Source organism: Papilio xuthus, unplaced genomic scaffold (assembly GCF_000836235.2).
Source record: "Papilio xuthus unplaced genomic scaffold, Pxut_1.1 DF827789.1, whole genome shotgun sequence".
Taxonomy (NCBI): domain Eukaryota; kingdom Metazoa; phylum Arthropoda; class Insecta; order Lepidoptera; family Papilionidae; genus Papilio; species Papilio xuthus.
Window position 1 is genome coordinate 422,289 of NW_013530860.1, and position 17,137 is coordinate 439,425.

A 17,137-nucleotide genomic window follows, 5' to 3' on the forward strand; every position below is an offset into this window, starting at 1 on the left:
TCGGAAATAGAAAAACACATTGGTACATGGCGGGATTCGAATCCAGGACCTGCAGATTGTAAGTCAAATGCTTGACCCCTGAGCCACCGACGCTCTCATTGTTAGATATTATTTATCATTTATGTGATGAAATTATTACACTCGTTTACTTTAATACTCGTTTATTACCATAAATAATTATAAATTATATAACAATAGAGTCAACTCCCTGAGACTTCGTAAAAAAATTCGAGAGTTCCCTTACTCCTCATCATCCTGTAATTAAATTAAATATTTTTACTTATTTATCAATGATGACGTCATACTTGCAGAAGAGAGTCTGAAGATTAATTTAATTAACTTTATCGATTACTTTTTCTTACTTTTAGATTATCTTTAATTATCCTGATTAGCTATCCTTAAATTACTTTTTTATGTTACTTATAGCTGATGTAGACATCTTCTGTATTAGAATAGCGTCTACTAAGGCTAACAAAATCGTGAAGGAAGAAATTAGCTATCGCCCTAATCGACTAAAAAAATATTAATAGTCTATGTCTTCTTGACTATGTTCTATATTCATGTCAAACTTTATAGAAATCCGTTCAGCCATTTAGGATATAACTCCTAACAAACATTCATCCATCCATCAGAAGTAAGATATTTTGAATTTGATAGATTTTTTCTAAAATTTCTATAACAATCATATCTGAGCGTTAGTTTTTTGCACAAGTAGTGTTAAGTCTCAAATAACTATCGCATTCAGGTATATTTTGTTATAGATATTATAATAGAAAAAAGAAATAACGTAAATTGAAGAAGAAAAAAGGCCATTTATGAAGACACAATTGTTTGATAATGACAAAATACAAGAATATTTGCATAACAATGTAAGGGGAAAAGGAAAGAAGCATTTCTAAAATTAATACTCTAAACATAAAAAGCCAATTGTCCACTGACTTGTAAACGATAGAGCTTTACTTTTAGATATAGCAAAAAACGATACAGCAGTTTTACAAGTATATTTAAAAAATAAGTCTTAAATCTCTCTTAACTAATATCTTATGATATAAGCAATAACTTCCACCATCATTAAGATGTTAATTACCGCGGTAAATGACGATGCCTTTCCTCCAATAGGTTCGGGTTCATTGACTTTGTTTTCCATGCTACAGAAATCAAGATTAGCTTCTGTGAACTTCTGGAATTTCTCTTGGAATTGTTCCCAAGTACAACCAGCTAATGGACAGAGTTCCGTAACGAGTTCGTTCATAAAGAATTGTACGCGGTACGTCTGGGTGTCTGATTCTTGGCAACTGGAAAAAAAATGCACATTAATCTCCAAGACCTGAACAAGAAAATATCGCGTATATTCGTCCGGTGGCGGCACCGACTAGTTTCGAGTCCATCGGGGGCCCTTTATCAGGATGAGTGGTACTGGTATTATTTCGCGGACAAGGCCCTCAGCTCACTAACTAGTCGGTGCCGCCACCGAACGATTATACGTGAGTGTTTAGCCGTGTTTATATATCAGTTTAGTATAATGTCTCACGAAAGTTTGAATAATTTAAGAAAATATCGCAAAATGTCTTCCCCAATTTATGTCTTTCAAATAGCATGGTAAGTTGCGAAGTTAGTTGCACAAAGATTACTGCCCGTGAACAGTCACAACCCAAAAGCAAACTACAAATGTATCCGATCTTGGTAAAAGAAGTACATTCTTGTAAATAAGTTTTAGTACGGTCCGTATTCTATTTTGGAAACACTTTAAATAATAGGTTTCAATATTAATAACGTAATAAAATTAAAAGAAGATGAAAAGTTAGAACAGAGAAAACTATTATAAATGAAAATATCAAATTATACTCATGTTATTTATGAGTTTTAACAAGTTTTCCGCTTCTACCAATATTTTTATAAAATACGGATAAAATCAATCGAGAGAGATAGAACAGGCGTCACGCCGAGCTCACGTCCAAAGAGCTTATGTTATCAAGATATGTCTTCAACAATAACTGATATAGATAATATTGATAATTTATCATTGAATCATCGTGTTCTTACTAGTAATGCATAATATTATAATAGTTGAAACTTCCTTTTAGAGTACAGATAAAGATTTTATTATATTATATTTTATAATCTAATGCCCGAATACTGAAACGTCACTCAAATATGTAACGGCGTCTTAAAAGATAAGACCACGCTTAAACTCCAATATGAAATTCTCAAACGTCAGTTAAAGGCGCATCTCAATTTTGAGGCTACTCAAGTAAGACGATGCTTACAGGCCACTCAAACCAAATTTCGTATTCTCAATCGTCACTCAGTGTCATTTTTCTGTCAAATGAACTGTCATGTCGACTTAAGTTTGCCAAAAATTTAAGAGCGGTCGTGAGGCATCTCAAATCTCTCTCAAATCTCAAATCTCAAAAACCTTACGAGGAACCATGTCAGTATCGTCATTATCATCGCTTTCGGACCATGAAAGGCCTAGTGTGTGTCGGCGAAACCCAAAAAATCCTCGATTATTTTGAAAAGTATACGGATGCGGAGTTTCGCGCAAGGCTTCGCTTGTCTAAAGAAACAGTACTGTATTTGGATACCGTCTATGAACCACCACCACCATCGTAAAACCAGAAACACAGTTGAACGGCTTTTTGGCGTTCTCAAATTCATTTCTAGCTTATGTTTATCATATATATTATTTATATTCTAAATCAGCATTTCTTAGCTTGGCTCTAAAATAGGCTTGCTAGAGGTCATCCCCATGCCTTTTTTGAATTGTTTTTTTTTGCTTTTACCTTTCCTGGAAAAGTTTTAGCAATAAATATATTTATCAATGTAATAAAAACTTATTGAATATTTATGTTCAAAATATTTATCTTGTAAGCAATATAAAATTCTCTCTTAACCCTTAAATGCATATATTTTTTTTAAAATGCCATAAATTGAGAGAGGTGGAAAATTTAACATAGATTATGGGAAAATGAAGAAATAAAACTTTTTCTTTTCTAAAAAGTATATTTTATAAAAAACTTACTGATGTGAATCTACATCAGTATGCATAACGGTTACTATTAAAAATTTTAATTGAGTACTATTCTGCTGAACGATGGTCTTCTAGTTAGGCTCATTGCAGTGTATAAAAATCTCTGAAACAATTATTTTACCGGCATTGCGCTCCTTACAGGATTGTGCCCAATCTTCGAATGCCAGTATGAGCAAACACTAGGAAAATGCTCCATTGACATAAATAAAAGAATTCCAAAGATTTTTTTAACTCCCCAACAGTAATACTAAAATATATTAAAGGGTTTTTTTTTTGCACTGCATATAAGTTAATTTCATCAACAATTTTTTAAGAAACTCTGGTGTAAAGTAATGCAAAAAACATTTATATGGTGTATCAAGTTCAGTTATAGCAGAGTCTGTTGTACTTGGTTGGCAAATTATTTTTGATTCATCATACAATATCATACAAACTGTCTTTTTTCCAAACAAGTTTCCTTTAATCAAACTACAAAATATTCATGACCTTCGTGCATGGATAATGAAGAAATAATTTTACTCAATGAGTCAGGAAAATCTTGAACCAGTGGTGGATCGCTATAGGTAGGATCTTCATGATCCTCTGCATCCTCGTCTTCTTTCTCTTGAATTATCTCTCTTGCATAAGCTAAAAAGGATTCGTCATCTTCACTTTCATCTTCCAAACCATCTTCAGAAACATTTCCGTCTTCTAAAACCGCCAATAGTTGTTTTATGTCTCAATTCTATGTGCCAATTTTCCGAAAATTCTGAAAGAATAATAATAACAATTCATGTAAATAAATTACGTATCTATAACCAAAAAGTCAAAAACAAAAATATATCCACATGAAAAGTACTTCTTGCCGATTTTGCATACTGACGTATTTCTACATCACAAGTATAAAGTTATTATTTACAAAAACTGTTATTGAATTCACCAAAAAACCCATATACTGTGTTCTGCTTACCTGTATTTTCTCGTAAATCACAATATCAAAATAAACAATAATGTCCGGTGCATTCCATTCTACAAAAATACGGTCAAAATTATTTATTTTTTGTTAAAAAAAAATTAAAACAGATATGATATTCTTTTATTATAATCTTCTTTGCTTTAAATAAAAAAAATACGAAATACTCATAACATGCAGTATTTTTTGAATATTCTTTGATATTTGGGAATAAACTCATCTTACAACTACACATTGTCTAACCCATGCTGCGTGAACCGGATACAAAAAGTTAATTTTAAGAAAATGTAATTGAGAACAAATCTTTTCTACATACTCTTTGACACAGAACAGAGGTTGTTGCCATGACGTAAAAATGTTACGTCTACTTACGGAATCACGCGCTTAGATGTCTTGATTTGCGTTTGTGAATTCCACTTAAGTTTTGACGTCTCTTAAATTATAAGCACTGCTTACGAAAGTAGATATTTGAGTGACGTTTCAGAATTCGGGCATAAGGTAACCATAAAAAATTTGACAGACCGACGGATGGACAACAAAGTGAACCTAAAAGCGTTCCGTTTTTTTCTTTCTTTTTCTAAATCTAAACGTAAATTGAATTTTTTTTTATTAATATTGATTGATGTAAAAGAATTGGTTCCTTAGATTTAACCAAAATTCTTACTAACTGAATTTGAACCACTTCTAAATAAGAAAGAGTTAATCAAATTTAACAATATCATAAGATGTATTGAACTGTTGGAAAAATTGAGATTTAGAAGAGATAAGATTTGTCAGACTTACGTATTTAAAACAGCAATAATATTCACGGAGAAGGGAGCGATAAAACTGGTCTTCCATAGTCTATCTGGATTCCTGACTGCTCCCCTGATTGGAGCGTCATCTTTGAAGAGTCCCAGAGCGCAGTAGACCATCTCCATCATTGTGTCATGGCTGAAGTAGGAGACAATATTCTTTCCTGTCCCGTTGACTGCAGCTTCGAAGTTCTCGTAAAGATTTTTAACCAGATTTTCACCAATACTTCCGGGTACCTTACAAAAATAAAAACCCAATTCATCGTCTTCTTTTACAGTCCGTTTCTGATTTCATCTAAGGATGTTATTGTTAAAGGCCGTTTTATACACATTTTCATTAAATTATATTTTTGCATTGGAGCATGAACAGATATAATAAGTATGTACCAACTTGTATCGATAAAAGCAACCGAGAGAAATAGAACAGGCATCATACACGCTGCTATGTTATAAAATCAAATATTTACCCAAGACCCGTATGCATTCCTGTAATAATGCCGTACATCATCTCTGTACTCCAAGACGATAAGATCCTGGTCGGAGAAGGCAGAGCACCAGGGACACTGTTTGGTATCCGTCCAAGATCGGTAGAAGCGACATATCTCATAGATAGAATACACATCTTCTGCAGATAATAGAGTTTGAATACCCAAGCGCTCTTGAACATTGTTCTGAACCTGTAAACAATAAAACATTAGAAAATGTATGAGGTTTATTTTAGTACAAGTGAATTCAAGTATTACTTAGTCTGCGTTAATGATTATTTCCTCAGTGATTTAGATAAAGAGATTAAGAAAACTCACGTCTTTATATTCGGCTGATTCAAAGTACGCTTCAAGTTCGGCCTCTACTTGAGGACCTCCTTTCACCTCCTGCTGGTATCTATCACAGTTCTCATACGGCTGTAATATATTGATCATGTTAAATAACGTTTAGAAGGTCACAAACAAGTAAAGGAACAATAATTGGATGTTTTTGGAGAGCAGTTCAGATTCTTGTAATGTGTTGCAGTTGGATAAAGAAATAAGTAACATCTTAAAATTAACGGTATTCTTTACACTTACTCTTATTAAGTCATCCCTTTCATATGGTCCGTCTACAGTTAGATTAAGATTTGTTCCTTCCGCTAAACCATGGACAAAAGCCATGCCACTGGTGACAGTCCGTTGCTCATTGGTGACCCTAAAGTAGTAATCGTCATCAGATCCCCGCAGCAAGTGAGGATATCTCTCACGAAGACGTTTGGCAATATCGTAAATCTCTTCATAACCAGTCCCGGTTAGGAAAGACTGGGATACTTCAAGGGTTTCATTCCATTTCCAATTGCGGAATTTATCAATGTCCTAAGAATAACAACATTTTTTTTTTAAATTTTACGACTAGTGCTTGTTAAGGTTAAAACAATGTTTTCTATAGTAAATACTTCAATTTATCAGTATATTTTCCATTGACATACCTGTGAGCACAGCTGTCCCCTGCCATTCTCAAAGCTCTGTATGATCTCATCTTTAAGACCGGCAACCACTTTGATCCTGTTGGTGACGCTGGAGCCCGGGTTGCGGTTGCCATGCCGGTGCAAAGACCAGATGCTCACGGCTTGACAATCTAAAGAGAATAACGCTTTTAGACAAGTAGAACTAATAATCTGTAAATATTTAAGTAACTAGAGATCTAGACTGAAAGGAAGTATACATAACAAGTATACGAGTATATAGAATATTGATGTGAAGAGATTGTCTGATATGCAACTGGAGAAAATTATTAAAATCTTTCTAATCGTCTCTGTTAGCCTTTTTCTTTTTTTTTGTCTTTTCATTTAAAAAGTCTAACAAAATTGATTAGGGAGAGAGGAGGATAAAGCATATTTGACTTATCGCCTGGCTTTCGTTTTCACGCTTCGTACTTATTAGGGTACCTTACCTCGAAACGAAAAAATGGAACCCTTATAAGATCACTTTATTGTCCGTTCGTACGTCTGTCAAGACCTTTTTTTATGGTTTTTTTTTTATAAGAAAAGGGGCAAACGAGTAGCGGAAACACCGAGGTGATCAACGACACCCATAGACATCTGCAACACCAGATTAACTGCAGATGCGTTGCCGGCCTTTAAGGAAATGGCATGCTCGCTTCTTGAAGGAGCCTAAGAATTAGTGAAACATATTTAACTATTAATAAACCTTACTATCTATAGTTGGTTGGTCTCTTATATCCCCTCGGATGGTGTCATAGGGTGTCTTCGTGGAGTAGAGGAGGTATGGGCATTGCGCGTTCCAGTAACAATCCCGCTGGCCATAGACACTAACCGCCACACAGAGGAGGACTAAACTTATGATCATGTTACACATCTTCCTAGCCAAGCCATTATCAATACGTCAATCTAAACCTTTTATAGTTTTTCACTTATCTTTTTTCTTATAAATATTTAAGGGTGATTTCACAATTGTTTTATTGTTAAATGACAGTGTTATTCATTTTGGTTCCGTAGTTTTCTTTGAAAAAAAAAACAGATTTGTTTATTCGATTGTTCTAAAATTATTTAAATTAACACATTCTCTGTTCACTTGAGATTGAACGGCACATTTTTTTATTTTTAAAACTTAATCACGAGATAATTTCTTCATATATTTAATTTGTAACGTGCACACAAGATTTGTGACACGTGCATAGAACACGCTAACCTTAGCGGAACTGTTACTTGCAATATAATTCAACACTTACGTGCGAAGTGAAGTGTTCTTTGTTAAACAATGGCTGAGACAAAAAGTTCAAGGTGAAAACAGTTTTCACATATTTAGAGCTGTTTTAAGCAAATAATGCTTAACGTATAAATGCTGGAAAATCCCCGACCATTCGTCCGTTTTAAGCAACTAGCTGTCGCTCGCGATCCCGTCCGCAAGGAATTAAAAAAAGATAATTAGTAGCATATCTGTTCTTCCAGACTGTGTTCTAGATCTATACAAATTTTTAGAGAGATCCATGTAGCCGTTCTGGATATATCATCTAACAAAGCTCTATCCATTCATCCATCCATCTACATACATATCCAAGGCATTGCATTTATAATATTAGTAAAATATTAAAAAAAATTACAAATATGCCTCTAGTTATTTTCAATTTAAAAAATACATAATAAAAAGGTCAAATATAATAATTTCAAATGCTTTAAAAAATGCAATAAAGCAAATAACGTATGTAAATAACTATCATTTTACTAAAAAATGTTACAATGTAAACATACCTTTATCGATAATATTTTCGCCAATGAAAACCTACAATAATGTAGCGTCATCTACACGCCTTCGATTCGTGTTTATCTTTATACCTTTTAATATTATACAGATCATAATTTTACAATAGATTTTTAATCAAGCAATCTATAAAGGCGGTAACCTTTTTGTTTTTCTTACTACACTATAAATTGCGGCGTAAAGTTGTAATTCATGCATCATCATCAGCTCACTATACGTCCCCACCGAGGGGTTAGGAGCCTACCCTAAGTCACTAGTGACTAGGCAACCACGCTGGCCAAGTGCGGGTTGGCTGACTTCACACATATCTTTGAATTACTTCTCAGATATGTGCAGGTTGCATCACGATGTTTTCCTTCACCGTAAGAACGTCGGTTAAATGTACATATGTAAATCGGAAATAGAAAAACACATTGGTACATGGTGGGATTTGAACTCAGGACCTGCAGTTTGCAAGTCAAGTGCTTGACCCCTGAGCCACCGACGCTCTCGTTCATTGAATACTTTAAAAAAATAACATAATTAGCAGACTGATTAAGACTTAATTAAAAAAACAGTGATGTCCAAAGATTGTACAACAAAAGACGATTAGCCTTAAAAATATTAAATACTCTTTAAAATAAATTGTCGCAAAGTTTCCTTTTATTTAAGTGAAGTAATGCTTTAAGTTCTAATTTCGAACGCCCTGTATAATATAAATATCTGAATCACGAATTGAAATTCGGAAACCACGCGGCGTTCACTTGCATAATAAAAACATCAAACATCACTTCCCTAATTTATTAGATCTTGATAAAGTAATATATTGATTAAACATTGATAAAATTATCAGTAAGTTCCAATATTTCCTTGATTTATGCAACTACTAACCAACCAACTACGACCAAGCCACGGACACTTAAATGACGAAGCCTATTTACCAGCCTTGAGTCGCATTCGTTACTGGAATTAAACAGACAAATCCCATCGAATCAAGAAAGAGCTGTTAATCTGTCAATCTTTCCGGTCTCCAAACCGAGTTATATTTCCCGTGTTGTGTTAAATTAAACCGCAGACTACACTCTTGGTTAATTCCTTTAAGTTTTAACTTTGGATATACTCCATCCGGAGTCCAAAATCATTGGTTTTTCGGGAACCTGTCGCGCTATAGTATTAACGTCGGCGGAGCGCTAGATGACATATTTTCGGTTAGAACTAGGGCAGTATCTAATCGCTTTCGAACGTAAGTGAAGACTTTAATTTTACTGCTGAATGCAAGTTTATATTATGAGAGAAAATCAAACTACTTTATAATTTATGGTGCTGATTATAAGAATCAATTTAATTTTATTTCACTTATGAAATCCTTTATTCCTCCACTTGTTGAAGTACTGTGAAGAATGTATACGAAGCTTTGATTATCTGAAAATTCAAACGTAATTAAACTATTTATTTCAATCTAAAATAGCAAGCAATTATATAACACTTTTGCCCGCAAATCCATCCGCACGGAATTAAAAAATATATATAAGTAACCTATGTCTCCTTCCAGACTGTTTCATCGTAATCCATTGAGACATACCTTAAACCTTTAAACAAATATCCATCCATAGAAACATTCGCATTTATAATATTAGTAAAATTGTATGCATACAATTGTGCTATACTAGGTTCATCTAGAAGAAAGGTTGTGAGAAATGCGCACATAAAAAGTTCCTCCTTAAATTTTATAAGCATATCGTTAGGATCAAATTTAGACTTTAGCGGTTAAATGCACGCGACCGTCATTTGTACAAAGTCCTATAACCATCGCGGCCAAAGCCACACAGCTAGTCGCTAAGTGGAAATAACAACTAACTCCCATAAACGAAGCTAGGGAGAGTTCAGTGAACCCTCCTGCTCTCAGCCTGACAAGCCGGTAGCTCCTCGTGGTGAGGAGGAGCAACGCGCGCCGCACTGGGGTGCTGCAGTAGTACCACGGGCACGCGTAAGCTGCCTCTTTTATATTCTCACTCTGAAAACGGTATTTATAAGACTAATAGTGGTTTCTGAGACCAAACTTCAACCAGAGATAAAAATATATTGTCATCTCTGTTTGGCAAAGTTAAGTTATACAGATATTAAAGTCTCAGAAAGCTCATATAGGTTAGCAGGTTAGCTCATATCTTGAGATTTTCTATAAAGATGATTTGAAAATGGCCAAAAACATTATACGATACAAATTAAGGGCTACCTAAGTATTATATTTAAGATTTTTTTTAGAATTTAGATTCAACGCTGACTAGAACACGGCCGTCAGTCGACAGTATCAAAAGTAATCTATTTTAGAATTCCCTTGATCACTTATATCCTCATGTTCTTGCGCTGACTTAGGTATTAAATTAAAAAGCACACATTAATTACCTGATCGAGCAGTTCATTCCCCTGATAGCAGTAGAGAAACACTTGTAACATCATGTCCACTAAATATGCTACCATTGCAAATACTCGTAATAGGCTTGATGACTCCTAGAAACATACTATTATCAAATAGCTAAATATCACAGTCCTTCATCATGTCAAGAAAAGACGACTCCATCCTTCTCCATTTAATTGGTTCCTTCTATAGCCTCTCTATTTTATATTCACTATCATCATGGAATTTGCGGTGTACCTTAATAATGCTTTTATATAAATTAAGTACTTACAAAGGCCAATTGGTAAGCAGTCGCACATATGATAAGCACAGATACTAAGAACTGGCCAAAGATCGGAGCGGAGAAGTAGATTTGCAAAAGACGAGCGTGTTCCAACGCCGACTGGTGGCGCTCGACGCATTTACGTAGACGGGACATTACTACGTCTTCATTACATGAAACATGACTCTAAAGAAACAATGGTTAAATGAATCAACTAAATTTAAGACAATATTAGTTAGAATCAATTGGAGCGAATGACGCGCTTTCCTAGTTAAGTGTCAAATCGATTAGTGAGGGGATGTAAGCGTTGATATTTAAATAGGTCTAGTGATGCGCCGGCACAATGTCGGATTTTGTTCCAAACAGAACGTATTTAGGTCTCAATAAAACAGATATGTTGAGTAATTTTTTGTTCCCTGCACAAATGACCACAACAAAATTAAAACATCACCATCATATGACATGAAAAAACAATTCTCTAATGATATCACCTAGCACCCAGTTAAATGAAAGTCATAGTCATTTTTCTTCTTATAATACCTTGTTTTCCACCAGTGCTCCATCACAAAGCGTGGTGAGGGAAAGAGCCAGCAAACGCAGGCGACAGCGGCACTGGCAGATGAGGGTCGTGGCCAAGATATCCATGCTGATATTCAGTGCTGAAGCGATAAGGAGTGCTATACACTGAAAAAACATTCTTAAATGTTCACGAGGTCTTACCTCTTACATTGCGATGAAACAGGTTAATGTTGAAGAAAGATGGAGAAAGACATTTTGTTAAAGTAATTAAAAAACTTGTGAAGAATTTATTCTTAGTTATAAAAATCGTACTAACCTGATGCGAGTACGTAATCTCATAGGCAGGAGTTTTAGACACATCATAAGGATACCTAGAAAGAAATCAGCTGCAGTCAGAATCTGTCTCTATATTAATATGTATCTTTTTTCTAACATATCTCACTGTTGCTTTAAGTTTGAAACTCATTCCATACCAAGCTCGCAAAGGTAGCTGATTTTTCTCGGCACTGGCAGCCCAACCCAGTATAGTCACGTAAGACAGCCAGATATATCCGTAATATTGGATAGTCGTCTCACGGTTACAACTAAGAAAGAAAACAGATGACAATTTTTCAATTACCAATTCTTTCTATCGCTAACAATAATATCTTAGTCAAACACAACATTTTCAAAATTATCTATTCTTCTACCAATTTTTACACCCAAGATATCTAGTCATTTTTTAGTCACTTGTTCTTTTAACTCTTTTTCTCTTTCATCAGACCTTATTCAACCAATCTTGTATACATCTTCAGATGGATGTTTAAAGTTATGTGGTTTCATCATCATCATCAGCCTATACTAGTCTACTGCTGGACATAGGCCTCTCCTATGGCACGCCACTGAGCACGATCCTCGGCCACTCTCATCCAGCTCTATGTGGTTTACCTTTTAATAATTGTTATTCCCTCTTCTCTAGTCTCTGCATCTAATTCCTCCTTCACTTCAGCGATCAAGCTTTGTATTTGCGTCTTTCTTAACACAATATTTATGAATTTACCACTTAATGCAAGATTTGTAAAGATTAGAAACATGGTAGCTGTCATCAGAGATATATTACCCCATACTTTGTAAAGATCACCGAGTTGTACAGTGATGTAAATACCTAGAAGAAACAAATTCAATATACAAGTTGGTCCTTCTAGCAGGATATGAATCTGCGACTTAAGTAATACTAGCTGTCGTCCGCGACTCCGTCTGCACCTAATTAGTTATGAACTTAATGAGTAGTCTATGTGTTCTTCTAGACTATGTTCTATATGTATGACAAATTTCATCAAGATCCATTCGGCCGTTCCGGAGATACCTTCAAACAAACATCCATCCATTTAAACATTTGCATTTATAATATTAGTAGATACTCTTAACTTACCTACTAAGAACATGTAAGAGAAAAAGGTATAAATATTAAATAGACGCTTTCGTAACCCTTGGAAATGGTTCGGTGCCCACAAACCTAACACTAAGAATAAGGTCAGTGGAATTCTGAGGGTAGAATTAACTTTCCCGACAAGTGAAGTCATCGTGTAGACACCTCAATCTACATTAAGTGCAATATTCCTGCAACGCGTTATATATTTGATGGTACACTTTAATTTATTACTAAGCAGGTGTTTCAAACCTTTTTTTTTATCCGCAAATTCAAAAGTTGACAGCTAAAAATATTTTAATCACCAATCAAAAACTGTAATCTAGGCGTTTTCAAATATAGAATAAGCCCTGTTTCTTGTGTTCTGCACTTTTATAACGTAATGTTTTAGGTATTGTTAGAAAGAAAATCCGACAATGTGCCGGTGTACAGCTGCAATACTAGCCTTACTAAAATGTTTATGTCCCCTCACTTATCATTCTGACACTTGACTTGGTAACGAAAGCGCGCCATTCGCGCCAAAAGATTCCAACTAATAATGTCTATGTATATATTTAATTCTATTTAAAATGTTGGCGATACCGTTGCTCTTTGTTTATATAATTATTGGTTAGAACGTGTCGCTCGCTTTAACAACTTGCTATTAATTTAAACACCACTTTGCTGTATTTGATTTTGTCACATTTTTAATCGAACCAAGCAAACACTACGTTTACGAGTACAACATATGTATCCTATATTATTTTCTATGCCTTTCGTAAAATATTACATTGACGTTTAAAAAAATATTAACATAAAACAGTATCGACAAATCTATATATTTTTTTTATTTCAAAATGAAAATAATCAAATTCTACTTTTTTTCTTCAACTTGCTGCAGCAATGTGAATAAAGAGTACGACGCCTTGATTATCTGAAAAGGAAAAAATGCTTTTTACACACATGAAAATTCAAATAGTTAATCTCAAAATCTTATAAAGTTTTATATACTACGACAAAACAGTATTGTTCAGATAGGATAGTATGGGTTCAGACAATGTTAGTACAGCACTGTTCTGCGCTCGTCTGAATCTAACATAACTAACAACAATTCTCGGTAGACTTACAGACGTGAACGAAGCGAGTGAAAGCGCGGTGAATCCCCCAGCGGAGATGCGAACGGCGCGGCGGCTGCGCGACATCACCACGAGCAGGGAGCGACGCAGCGGTGTGCTGAAAGTGTGCCACGGAGCGGCGTATGCAGACTCACAAACTCCTACACTCTGAAGCAAAATATATGTTATTAATTTGCCAATGGGCATACAGGAGGGGAGGCGGAAGGGAAGCGATGGAGGCGTTTTAGCTCTTAATGAAGTAAATAGTGTCTTATGTACGAGATAATAGCATTGTTAATCTGAAAGGTGTGACGTTTATAGTGATATTTATCTACATAAAAAGTTCAATTTTGGTAGAATACCTCTTCAGACAATTGGTTCCCCTGGTAGCAGTAGACGAAGACCTGGAACATCATATTCAGTAGATACGTCCCCATAGACAAAAAACGTACCACGTTGCCAACTTGCTGGAAACAGATTTTTCTTTCAATATTAATAAAAGTTTCAAAGGACTAAAGCTTTCATGTATAAATTATGCTAATTCCTACAGAGACTAGCTGGAAAGCTGTAACGCAAATGATGACGAGGGACACCGTGAACTGCGCGAAGGTCGGCTCCGAGAAGCAGGTCTGCAGTTGTACCGCTGCATGCAGCGCCGCCTGGTGACGCAGAACGCAATCACGTAGTCTAGCTGTCACAACCGCCTCTTGCTTAACTGTAAGACGCTGTTAAAAACAAAAAATATTTAATATAGTACAGCGCCATCTATTGTACGGGCAGTAGAATGAAGAAAATTTGTTTTCTATAAGCTTTCACTAGATGTCACTTAACAAAATTGTTTATTATTTGTTCCCAATGTGCTTCAGGTTTCATCCCAATACACTTCCAATATCTACCAACATCTCGCATAATTAATTCCATCTTAATGTCTCACATCTCCTTTAACATCCAAATCATGGCTCAAACTCCTCAAGGTGAGTGCCAGGAGACGAAGACGGCAACGACATTGGGCGAGCAACGTGGTCACCAACGAATCCTTGCCCACGTTCAGGTTGGCCGCAACGCACAGAGCCACCACCTGATGCAAGTACGTCAATTCGTACGCCGGAGACTGACGGGTGTCGTATGGGTACCTGGTGTGACAAGAAAAATCCAATAAAACCTGTTCTAAATGAAGCCTTACATTAAAAAGAGAACACTTAAATACAGAGCACATTCAACATTTAAAAATGTAATTTGTAAATTTGCCATAAATGATTCAAATTAAATAATAATTAGTACCAAGCACGGAGAGGAAGCTTGTTCTTCTCAGCACTGAATGCCCAGCCGATCATCGTCACAAGTGTTATGCCCATATAAAAGAACTGCAATACCGCAGTCTCACGATTGCATCTGTATACATAAACACAGAATAATATACTTGATTTTTTTTATTAAAAGGTATCAAACGAACTACCAGTCACATGAATTCACCGAAATAATAAAGCGACTGGTTCCTATAGTCATCTGCAATTACAGATGCGTCGCCTACCTTTAATGGGTGAAGGAGTAGACGCACAGAAAGATAATATTTCCTCTTCCTATGCGTCCCCTCTGATATTAAATACACTTATCGTTTTTATAAGTTAACGTTATCGTTCCTTATAAGAAGAGTGTGGTAAGAGAAAGAGGACTAAAATCAAGTCTCCGGAACACACACTCATTAGATGACACGAGTAATTTCTTGCACTTGACACCTGTCTTCTGTGTGGTCGTGGTATTGTACCGGATGAGCCGACTTATCAACAGAATTTATGCTGGTGTCTACCACTGTAATGAATACCAAAACTTACTGCTTCACAATATCTTTTCCTTCTTCTGTATTCTCTTTTCGTAGAATCTGATCTGCATCATTAATGATCTGCCGTACCATCTTCTCTCTCACCGCCAGGTTGACGAACTTAACCACCTGCGCTAGATTTGTGAACAGCACAAAAGCCGTCTCCGTCATCAACGGTAGGTTGCCCCAGATCAAGAATAAATCCACAACTTGTATTATAATATATGTGCCTGTTTATTAATAATAATTTTGAATATTAAATATACAATGACAACAAATGTCTTTATGTACGCTTTAATTTCGTCTACAGCACGACAGCTCCATGCATCAGTCACACCTTGATAGTGGTGTTCAATGCAGTTTTAGAGAAACTTTTGGCCTCTCAAATTCATGTCTCAGGCCCGATATTAGATTAAGGCAGTTGTACGACCGCGCTAGACAGAAAGTGGCGCTACAACTCCACGAATTAATGTCTAACATAAGAAATCTAAAAAAGAAATAGACATGTCTAAAAAAGAAAAGAAGAGCGCCGTAGAAAACCTATCCGGGCCTTAGTAAACTTAAAGATGCGCCGCGTTTTCTGTGCCGTCGGTGTTGTATTTATCTTATTCAGTGATCACTTAACACTCTATTTGTTTTTATGATTCATTTATTACAGTCCCATGACAAATATCATATTAGTAATACTTATGAAAGGTCGTCGAAGACCGCTTTTGTAACTTACCCAAAAGAAACATAAAGCAGAAAAAACCATAGGCATTGTACCACCATTTTCCTCGCTCAGTCAGTCCCTCAGGCGCCCAGAAGCCGACTAATCTTAATACTGTCAGCGACACACGGACTGACAAGTTTATATTATCAACGATGACCGTCATGTTTGATGTGTTAACGTATTGTATGAATAGAAAAGCTCGCATCGAAACAATTGAGTTTAATTTGATTTTCTTTAATTATTTGTTCCAGATGTTCGAAACATTTTTTGTTACCTCTTTTACAGTCAGGAAGCTGTCCAATCAACAACGTTTAATACAAGAAAAGCTTTTAGGAGTTTTTGTCTAGAAATATAAATTTTAGATCATACATCCCTACATTCCTCGACTTCTATTATCAGTCGCCCGCGAATCCAACCGCGGGGGATTAAAAGAAAACTTAATTAGTATCCTATGTGTTCTTCCAGACTATGTTCTATATGTATACCAAATTTCATCAAGATCCATTCAGCCTTAATCATTTGCACTTATGATATTAGTAAGAAATAACCATAAAATTATCTTTCATCGTCAACTATACGTCCCCACCGAGGGGCTCAGACCCTACCAAAGTTAGGGGTGATTAAGCCATAGTCAACCACACTGGCCCAGTGCGATTTGACTTCACATATATCTTTAAATTTCTTCTCAGATATGTGCAGGTTGCATCACAATGTTTTCCTACACCGTAAGAACGTCGGAAAAATGTACATACGTAAATCGAAAAACACATTTGTACATGGTGGGATTCGAACCCAGGACCTGTAGATTACAAGTCAAATGCTTTAACTCCTGAGCCACCGACGCTCGATCCTTTGAAAATAACCTTTACAAAGTTACATATCGCAAGGAACACAAGTTGTTTT

General features: G+C 35.6%; 3 protein-coding genes across 3 annotated transcripts; all 3 read right to left on the bottom strand.

The window, feature by feature from the left end:
* Positions 1-144: 144 nt before the first annotated feature.
* LOC106115517 (multiple inositol polyphosphate phosphatase 1) lies at positions 145-7,230 on the bottom strand. The gene is made up of 8 exons (XM_013308939.1): positions 6,960-7,230; positions 6,234-6,382; positions 5,842-6,120; positions 5,581-5,679; positions 5,245-5,454; positions 4,767-5,014; positions 1,088-1,295; positions 145-255 (listed from the first exon to the last, which is right to left on the bottom strand). Exons 1-8 carry the CDS (start codon positions 7,120-7,122, stop codon positions 241-243), a joined length of 1,371 nt encoding a protein of 456 aa, XP_013164393.1. The 5' UTR covers positions 7,123-7,230; the 3' UTR covers positions 145-240.
* Positions 7,231-9,372: 2,142 nt separating this feature from the next.
* On the bottom strand, positions 9,373-12,763 carry LOC106115408 (odorant receptor 46a, isoform A-like). Its single transcript, XM_013308762.1, has 9 exons — positions 12,613-12,763; positions 12,129-12,345; positions 11,675-11,785; positions 11,518-11,572; positions 11,223-11,366; positions 10,692-10,868; positions 10,408-10,512; positions 9,863-10,018; positions 9,373-9,426 (listed from the first exon to the last, which is right to left on the bottom strand). Exons 1-9 carry the CDS (start codon positions 12,761-12,763, stop codon positions 9,373-9,375), a joined length of 1,170 nt encoding a protein of 389 aa, XP_013164216.1.
* A 699-nt stretch (positions 12,764-13,462) lies between these two features.
* Or-63 (olfactory receptor 63) lies at positions 13,463-16,397 on the bottom strand. Its single transcript, XM_013308807.1, has 8 exons — positions 16,247-16,397; positions 15,536-15,752; positions 14,985-15,095; positions 14,638-14,836; positions 14,252-14,428; positions 14,066-14,170; positions 13,716-13,871; positions 13,463-13,522 (listed from the first exon to the last, which is right to left on the bottom strand). Exons 1-8 carry the CDS (start codon positions 16,395-16,397, stop codon positions 13,463-13,465), a joined length of 1,176 nt encoding a protein of 391 aa, XP_013164261.1.
* Positions 16,398-17,137: the final 740 nt, after the last annotated feature.